The 10,000-nt window shown below is 34.3% G+C and overlaps 2 protein-coding genes across 2 annotated transcripts in view; both read right to left on the reverse strand.

The window, feature by feature from the left end:
* herpud2 (HERPUD family member 2) overlaps positions 1 to 8,074 on the reverse strand; it is an 8,248-nt gene extending 174 nt beyond the window's left edge. The window contains 10 exon segments of the mRNA XM_051132178.1: positions 1 to 446; positions 2,056 to 2,158; positions 2,261 to 2,584; positions 2,855 to 2,980; positions 3,070 to 3,119; positions 3,121 to 3,207; positions 4,605 to 4,706; positions 5,446 to 5,523; positions 6,836 to 7,206; positions 7,982 to 8,074. The exon segment at positions 1 to 446 is cut by the window's left edge and continues 174 nt beyond it. Of these exon segments, the coding sequence (XP_050988135.1) occupies positions 270 to 446; positions 2,056 to 2,158; positions 2,261 to 2,584; positions 2,855 to 2,980; positions 3,070 to 3,119; positions 3,121 to 3,207; positions 4,605 to 4,706; positions 5,446 to 5,523; positions 6,836 to 6,982 (1,194 nt within the window). The 5' untranslated portion in view covers positions 6,983 to 7,206; positions 7,982 to 8,074 and the 3' untranslated portion in view covers positions 1 to 269.
* A 1,393-nt stretch (positions 8,075 to 9,467) lies between these two features.
* The window catches only part of pkdc (protein kinase-like domain containing), a 1,831-nt gene continuing 1,298 nt past the window's right edge, over positions 9,468 to 10,000 (reverse strand). Inside the window, exon 2 of the mRNA XM_051130617.1 lies at positions 9,468 to 10,000. This exon is cut by the window's right edge and continues 614 nt beyond it. Within this exon, the coding sequence (XP_050986574.1) occupies positions 9,632 to 10,000 (369 nt within the window). The 3' untranslated portion in view covers positions 9,468 to 9,631.

The following is a 10,000-nucleotide window of genomic DNA, read 5'->3' on the forward strand; positions in this document are numbered from 1 at the left end:
TCAACCAGTCTTGAGAAAAAAAGTCTTTCGTAACAACATGGACAGAACATCCATGAAACCTCAGCCCGACTTGTTGACAAAGGCGGGAAGAAAAGCGTTAGGCAATGGCATGAAGGAAAATTGAACACCATTGAAGCAGCATTACAGACTTGCCAGGACATGGCAGACCATGTTGTACTTGTTTTTGTATTTTATTATTATTATTTTTTTTATGTCTATTGTCAGTTTCTTCTCTCCACTGTCCACAGACAATGTGGAGACATCCGAGTTCAGTTGGCAGCGTGTGGAGGTCCCTCAGGGATGAGGGAGGTGAAGAAAGTGCTGATGAACGACCAAGCGGCCGACAGGAAGCCCGGCTGATGCGGGTCTGCGTTCATTGGATCTTCAGGACCTTCCTCCCCACTGTCCCCCTCATCATCCTCCATGCCCTCATCCATCATACGCTCCTACAGACAAGAAAAAAAGAGATGGGTAAGTTTACAATGTGAAACCATTTTAGAATTTTTGGTAATATCTAATAATTCCAAAATGTGTCAGTTTTAATGTCCCCTGACAGTCTTAATATATAATGACCATTTTCTTTTCTTTTTTTAACGTTTTTAAATATTTGATTCCATAATATACACAACTTTTCAAAAGTTTACAGTCAATTAAGATTTTTCTAAAAGAAGTGAATAATTGATTTTTAGCAAAGATGGATCAAACTGATCAAAAATGACTGTTAAGATATTTAGAATGTTTCTAATTTCAAATTTCAAATAAATTCAAATAAACAGTCTTCTATTTCAAATAAAAGGTGTTATTTTGTACTTTCCAAAGGATCCTGAAAAAAAATGCTGCTGAAAATTCAGCTTTGCATTAATCTATATAAAAAATTATATAATAACAATAATAATAATAATAATAATAATAATAATTTTATATATATATTTCATAATATAATATCTATATATATAATATTTCATAATATTAGCTTCAATTGTATTTTTGCACAAATAAATGAGTAAAATACTTCTTAATAAACATTAAACCATAAATTATGTAAAATAAATGCTCATTTGCTAACAGAAAATTACATTATTGCATGATATGTACACATGTCCCATCTTTAAAAAGTTTGGACAGACTGAAAACATTATCATCTCTATCTTCCACATCTTTAAATAACAGAAAAGTCATTAAAAACTAAGAATTATATATTGAGACCTAAATAAATAAACACCTTTAGTTTTAAAAATTAAATCATACATGGGCACTATTTACATGTCTACAATTTTCTAGGACAATACATTTTTTTTAATATAATGGAAAACAAATTCAGTCAAGTCTGTCCAAAATTTCTGTTCTGTCAGAATATCTTGCTTTCTAGATACACTACCACTCAAAAGGTTTCAAACAGAGATTTTTAATGTTTTTAAAGAGTTTTTATCTGCTCACCAAGCCTGCATTTATCTGATCCAAAATACAGTGAAAGCAGTAATAGTGTGAAATATTTGTATTATTTAAAATAAAATAATAAAATGTCTATTTGAATATATTTTATGCTATAAGTTATTTTTAAAGAAATTATAGAAATTAATAGTTTTATTTAGCAAGGTTGCTTTAAATTGATCAAAACCGATGATAAACATTTATAAATGTCAAAATATTTCTATTTCAGATAAATGCGGTTCTTCTGAACTTTCTATTCATCAAAGAAACCTGAAAAAAAAATCTACTCAATTCTACTGTTTTCAACATTATAATAATAAATGTTTTAAGCAGGAAATTATTTAAATTATAAGGATCATGTGACTACTGATGCTAAAAAAATCAGCTTTGCAATCACAGGAATAAATGACATTTTAAAATATATAGAAAATAGAAAACACATTTTAAATAGTCAAAATATTTTAAAATTGTACTGTTTTTGCTGTAGAACTTTGGACCAAATAAATGCAGGCTTAGTGAGCAGAAGAGACTTCTTTAAAAATATTACAAATCTTACTGTTCAAAAACTTTTGACTGATAGTGTATCTGCAACATCACTGGCAAAAGTCAACCTCTATAACTAACCATCTCTTGCATATCCTGATTTTGCTCAGCCTCATCCTGTGGGCCTTCTCCAGCTCTTGGATTCTGCAGTTCTGCTCTAAAGGGAAACCAACCAGCCTGGTGCCTACAGTTCACAAACAGAGACAATGAAGTGCAAATACAATGTTCAACTTCATATAAGTCAACTTCTGCTCATCAGGATGATTCTATTTAATACATGACCTACAGATAAACCAGCAGCATGGCACCGATCACCACAATGAAGCGGCCGAAGGAGGAATAGAAATAGACGATGCTGAGCAGAATGGCAGCACGTGACACTGTGTACATCCAGTCCAGCCAGTCTCGGTTGAGCTCATCGTCATTCAACATGGCTCCTCCCTGAGCGTTCATCTGGATGTTGGGGTTGGCAGGGCGGTCTTCAGGGGCGGGGTTGGGCCCCATAGGGGCTGCAGGTTCATTAGGCCGAGCTGGCTGAGTGGCGGGGCCAGCGCTGGGAGTGGGAAAGGGGGCAGAGCTGGACGCCCGGGAGGCTGCCATAGCTGCTTGACTGAAAGATTGTAAATGAAAGATTATAAACAAAATACTCCACACAGGTGAACTTAAAAACAAGAGAGTAAAAAAAGTCAAAGGCATACATTTCGATTTCATATCATCTTTGTAGAGGGGGGGGGGGTGTTATTATTAATTAATTAATTAATTAATTAATAATTAATTATTTGCACAACTATTTTCTGAAATCTCAGTCTGAGAGAGCTCAGATACATTATTTATTGTCACAAACCTCATATCTAATAACAACTGTGCTGTAATAACTTACTATTGCATGTAATAATGCCGGGCATACATCTGCTGCCACCAAAACATTTGCATCGGCATGTACATAGGGTGGGCGGGGAAGCCAGCAGCGGGACCACCTTGCATGGGAAGAGGCATTCCTTCAGGCCTAAGAGGGAATGAAATATCCAAAATGAAACTCAACTCAACATATTTTAAATTAAGTGAGTTATATGAGAGTGTGATTTGTGTGTTTACCTCTGCATCACACCAGGAGGGGCAGGATTGAGGCCATGTGTTTGTGTTGGGATCCCCCCGGTGCCGTAGACCATCAGAGTTGGATGGATTTTCCTGACTAGGGGTAGAAGATGAGGATGGACCAGCACTGTCGGACGTCTAGAGAAAAAAAAAAAAAAAGAATAATGGACATCATGTTGCAATAAGGTGTCATTTGTTTATATTAGTTAACAAACATGACCTAACATAAGATATTTCACATAAAAGATGTTTACATACAGACCACAAGAAAACATAAGTGTTGAATATATAAAAATGAACCCATTCAAATGTTTACATACACTTAATTCTTAATACTGTGTTGTTACCTGAATGATCCACAGCTGAGTTTTTTTGGTGATAGTTGTTCATTGCCCTGAACTGCCTGCTGTTCTTCAGAAAAAAATCCTTCAGGTCCCACAAATTCTATGGTTATCCAGCATTTTTGTATATTTGAACCCATTCCAACAATGACTGTATGATTTAGAGATCCATCTTTTCACACTGAGGGACTCATATGCAACTATTACAGGACGTTCAAACGCTCACTGATCTTTCAAAAGAAAAAACAATGCATTAAGAGCAGGGGGTGAAAACTTTTGAACAGAACAAAGAGGTGTGTACAGTAATTTAGTGTTTTTATTTAGTGTTGACCTTCAGAGGTTACAGAAGATACTTACATGTTTCCCAGAAGACAAAATCAGTTAAATATACCCTGATCTTCAAATTCAAGAAGCATTACACCCCTTAACGCATTGTTTTTCCTTCTGAAGCATCAGTGAGTGTTTTAACCTTCTGTAAAAGTGGAAACAATCCCTCAGTGTGAAAAGATGGATCTCAAAATCATACAGTCACTGTTGGAAAGGGTTCAAATAAATAAAAATGCTGGAAAACCAAAGAATTTGTGGGACCTGAAGGATTTTTCTGAAAAATCAGTTTAACTGTTTAGGACAAACAAGGGACTCGTGAACAACCACCACTGCACAAAAAAGGCCAGCTGAGGATCATTCAGGTAACAACACAGTATTAAGAATTAAACGCAAGTAAATTTTTGAACAGGGTCATTTTTATAATTTAAACTATTAGTTTCTCGTGGACTGTATGTAAACATCTTTTACGTGAAGTATCTTATTCAGGTCAGTACTAAATAAACAATAACATGCATTTTGCATGATCCCTCTTATTTTGGTAAAATAATTAATATTTTGCAGATTCTGAAAGGGGGGTGTAAACTTTTGACATCAACTGTATTTTTTACATTTATTAGCCTTTGTTAACTTGTCAAGTTGTTCCAGACCTGTATGTCTGAAACACAAAAGTACATCTTTTGAAGAATGTGGATAACTAAACAGTTGCTAGTTCCCATTGACTTCCATAGTATTTTTTTTTTCTCATACTAAGAAAGTTCCAGCAACTGTTTGGTTACCCACATTCTTCAAAATATATTCTTTTGTCTTCAACAGAAGAAAGAAACTCAGGTTTGGAACAAAGTGAAGGAGAGTAAATGATGTACTCACTGAAGAGCTGGAATCGGTGTTGCTAACAGGGCTGCTAGAAATGGGCGATGATGGGGGGCTTTGTGACGCACACACCAGGTGGACCATGTGGTATTCATCTTGCTGTTGGGGGTTGAAGAAACCCAGTGATTAGAATCAGTGCAAAAAACCCTGAGCTCTGATCAAATATTTTAAAAGAACACAACAAAAACACTTTCTGTGTTAGAAAAAAAATGGTCACTATACAAGTTCTTGCATCCAGTCATTGTCATTTGTTATTATTGATTGTTATTATTGGTTGCTGTGTTTTTAAAACGCCATGTCAGGTTAGTTTTAAAGGCGTCATGTAATGGAAGTAAAAAGGAATCTTTTCTTCTGCATTGTGAAATACATCCAAGTGAAGCAAGTTACAAAGGAACACTGAGCTCTGAACTTTTAAATTACAAAAAGTTAAATAATGGAACACATGCATAGGTGAACCATTCAAAATAATATCAATAAGATGCACATAAAAAATAGATTGGGTGAAATTCAATTTCATGCTGACTTTAAATCATTAATAATAGTAATAAAATAAAAGCCCCACGATTATGTTTGAAACATTATGATAGTGAGGTCATAATTCTGTACTGTGGGGTTCAAGAAAATTTAGTTATGGCTGTTAAAGAGCTTTCTATTTGTAAAGCACAGAATTAATATTTTAGTCAAGGTTAGGTCTTATTCATAGATTTTTTAACATCTCAACAATCAGAAACACTCAAACTCTTTGAAGCATCATCAAACTTCTCTTCAAAACACTTGACTTTTTTGTTCAATGCATCTGATTTGATGTTTAAATAGAAATCAGAGAACAGGACTGTACCTTTCTTAGCACATCCCTCAACTGCAAGTGATCCTGAAGAAGCCGTCCAGAATAGACAAGTCTCTGGTCTTTGGATGACTGGAGGAAAGAACATAAACATGGACTTTTTATATAAATAAGCTTGTCTAAATGCAAGAAAGTCAGGGTTTGATAAGAAAGATATTAACTTAAATCTCAGCATGTAATAAAAATAATTCATCAGTAAGTGCCAGCAAAGTATTAGGAACTAGAATGTGAACTGTACAGCTCTGCATGGGGCTCTCGGGGCCAAATACCAGCAGTGCCAAACATTCCTGTAAAGCAGGTGGCATCTATCTGCCATTTCCTGAAGCCAACAAGCAATTTTTATATGCTTCTTCTAAAAACACTTAAATCATCACAAAAACATGTTTTAAAAAAAATCTATGAATAAGACCTAACCTTGACTAAAATATTAATTCTGTGCTTTACAAATAGAAAGCTCTTTAACAGCCATAACTAAATTTTCTTGAACCCCACAGTACAGAATTATGACATGCTTAACTGCTTATTAAACCCTTAAGTATGAAAATAAGCAGACCACCCAAGATGCAGTTGAGTTTGTTACTTCACCTGAACAAATTTGGAGAAATTTAGCATTGCTTGCTCACCAACGGATCCTCTGCAGTGAATGGGTGCCGTCAGAATTATAGTCCAAACAGCTGATTAAAATCCACATAATCCACACAACTGACTCCAGTCCATCAATTAACACCTTGTGCAGTCAAAGCTGCATGTTTGTAATAAACAAATCCACCATTAAGGCGCTTACATTTAAACCGTCACTTCTGGACAAAACACCAGTCCATAATCCAAAAGAACATAATTGTTTAGAACTGTTTTTGCTTGCAATTAATAGATAAATCTGTGCATTTCTCTCCTGACTCAGACAAGACAGCAATGTTATGAATAAAGGACTTGTATTTCAGTCATAAGTATTTGCTTAATACAAACACACAGCTTTTAGCTTTACAAGACATGGATTGGAGTTGTGTGAAATACTTGTGGATTATTGTGAGGTTATTAATCAGCTGTTTGGACTCTCATTCTGACGGCACCCATTCACCCATTGGTGAGCAAGTGATGCATTGCCAAATTTCCCCAAATCTGTTCCAATGAAGAAACAAACTCATTTACATCTTTGACGGCCAGAGGGCGAGAACATTTTCAGGAATTCTCATTTGTGAGTGAACTATTCCAGTAAAGTATTGCACTAATGATAACTGAGATATTAACTAACACTTGGTCAAACTACTACACAAAGAATGTAAATGCACCTTATTTTATGTTCACATAAATACACTTTTTGGATAACTGACAACAGATTGACATGCTGTATAACAGAATAATAATCTTGACAATATTAACTCACCGGCTTGCTAGGATACACTTTGGAAATGTGTTTTTTCAACTTTTCCACTGTCCAATTCAAAAAACAATTGATGGTCTGGTCATCATACTTCTGGTTGGGTGCCTTGATGACAAGAGTAACGGGGCTGTCAACTGTACCGTGGTCCATGGCTCATAATAAAGCAGCTCTTGAACTCTGAAACAGGGTAGTCACACAGCACCGGTTGTCTTGTTCAAGGGTAAGGATATTTTCCTTCCTTAGATTTGATTCATGGTTGATAAACTGTGCAAGTATCCTTCATGTTGCTCTCCAGGCAATCTCCGCACTTAACATCAGACATACAACTTCAGTGAGAGGAATGTGGCAGCGGCAGGTGGACGCACTGAGCCAGCCTATAAAGATAAACAGAGGGAGAAGAAATATGTTACATGATACTTCCTTTTGTAGAAAATATCCATTTTGCATGCAAACAGGCCTGTTAAAATCACACCACTTTGCATGAAGGCAATGCTAGGTAGAAATTAGGTTGATAAGCTCATTACACTCTTAACACCTAATGCAAAGTATAGCAGCTCCAACTAATAGGCCAAATTTTCATTTTGTGTGTCAGATGTGTTAAAAAAACACCCACATAGAATGATTAATGTGCTCAAATAATCCCAGCAGTTGGATTAAATCTACATATAACGGTATACAGCTGAAACTATTTACTAATTGGCATGTGACATTTACATATATGACGATGGCAGAGGGTTTTCAACAAAAGTAGTTAACAAATAACATAAAACAACACAATAAATATAATTAATATGACAATAAATGCATCACGTTCGTGACAGTTACCAAGCACCTAAATTACAGATACAAAGCTAGTACCAGGTAACTAAACAAAACATTACAACACATATTACGACCTCAGATTAACTGTTGGTCTGCTTGAGCAGAAAATGAATATGAATTGCTACAGTTTTTTCTTTAAAATTATTGTATTAACGGTTAATGCACAGAAAACAAACAAACAACAGACGATAATGACCAGCTAGCTAGCCAGTGAGCTACAGTCTTAAAATTAATCCCACAGACAGCGAGATTGCTCGATATGAGTTAACGTTAAAATACAGATAGTATTTTGAAGGCATCTGAAGAGAAAACAAAAATTATACGCACCCGAGTAAAAATACCTTCCCCAAAGATTGTTTTCGCGTAAAATGGAGTCGGGTGTAACTCCGGAAATGTCGTCAGCACAGCAAAACAGAGCAGGCAGTTCCGTACATTTGGAGATGTTTCCACATACATAGAAGCAGCACGTAAGCACTGACCTGAAATCAGCTTAGCGAATTATTTCTCTTATCGAATACTGCTATGGGGTATTGTAGGCTGTTTCTAGTTCAGTATGAAAGTGAGGCATCTTCTCTAAAGACAAACACAGGTTCGTGTAAATATAAAGCTATTCCAGTTCTGTACCAGCTCTTTATACAGAGTCTTTGCGGAGAATAAAATGTTATATTTTATTTAGTTATCATTATTATTTTACATGAAATGCAGCTAAACTATGTAGCTCAAATGACTAACAGGGAATTATTATTATTATTATTATTATTATTTTAGATAAAAACAGAATATTTCACCATAACTTTATATGCACCTCGTTTTTGTCAATCAGTCAAAAAGAGTCATTCAAACAACCTCAAATCAGGGTGTATTGACAAAGAAGCATTTTTGATAAATATATACACACTACCAGTCAAAAGTTTTTGAACAGTAAGGTTTTTCATGTTAATGTTTTTTTTTTTTTTTTTAAAGAAGGCTCTTCTGCTCACCAGCCCTGCATTTATTTGATCTAAAATACAGCAGAAGCAGTAACACTGTTAAATATTTTTACTATTTAAAATATCTGTGTTCTATTTGAATATATTTTAAAATGCATTTTATTACTGTGATCAAAGCTAAATTTTTTAGCATCATTACTAATGTCATGTGATCTTTCAGAAATCATTCTAATATGCTGATTTGCTTTTCAAGAAACATTTATTATTATTATCAATATATTTTAAAAAGTGAAGTATATTTTTCAGGATTCTATAATGAATAGAAAGATCCAAAGACATAAAATAAAAACGAAATAAAAAGGATTATGTTACAAAAGATTTCTATTTCAGATAAATGCTGTCCTTCTGAACTTTCTATTTATCAGAGAAAACTGAAAAAATTCTACTCAGCTTTTTTCAACATAATAATAATAATAATACATGTTTTTTTGAGCAGTAAATCAGAATATTAGAATGATTTCTGACTGGAATAATGGTGCTAAAAATGTAGCTTTGAAATCACAGGAATAAATTACATTTTAAAATATAATAAAATATAAACCAGTTGTTTTAAATAGTAAAAACATTTCAGAATTTTACTGTTTTTGCTTATTTAAAAACACAAAAAAAAAAAAAAACTTTTGACTGGTAGTGTATATATTAAATATTTAATTGGAATAAGTATTTTGTTTATTTAACAAACAAGTGCTCACATTACATACAGAATAAAGGCAAGTTTCTAAAAAAGGTTAATGACGCCTTTATAATTTTATCTAATTATAAAATGAGAAACATGAGTGCTTTAACATTCCTTTAACATTAAAAATGAATAAAGAATACAAAAATAGAAATAAGTATTTTAATTTCACAATCAAGTGCTCACATTACACACACAATAAAACCAGTTCTGAAATAATCAACATTTTGCAGTACAGCCCCAATAATCCTATTCAATCCAGTATATTTTCTTTATTATAAAAGTCAAACCATATCTTTCTTCCTCTGTGTTTCAGTTCGACTGGGATTGCTTCAATTTGTTTAAAACCTCCTGAGTGAGTCTTTTGCTATACTTATTAATCTTGTGATGACCCGGCATCCATCCAAGGAGAAAGCGGTGAAAGTCTGTCCAAGCGAATGCGAACATACTTCGCCATTCTTTCTCTAGCTCTGAAAAGTTGGCCTTTTCATCCAAGGATTTGTGTAGCTCTGAAAAGTAGTGATCCAGAAGGCCAGGCACTCTCTTTTCACACTCCTTCTCATCCATACAGCTGCCCAAAAAGTAAATAACATCCTTCATCCCACAACCTCCACCAACATACTGAAAATCAACAGCTGCAACCTGTAAACCATTTTTGGAGAAGCAGAAATTAGCTAGTTT

Source organism: Labeo rohita, chromosome 16 (assembly GCF_022985175.1).
Source record: "Labeo rohita strain BAU-BD-2019 chromosome 16, IGBB_LRoh.1.0, whole genome shotgun sequence".
Classification (NCBI taxonomy): domain Eukaryota; kingdom Metazoa; phylum Chordata; class Actinopteri; order Cypriniformes; family Cyprinidae; genus Labeo; species Labeo rohita.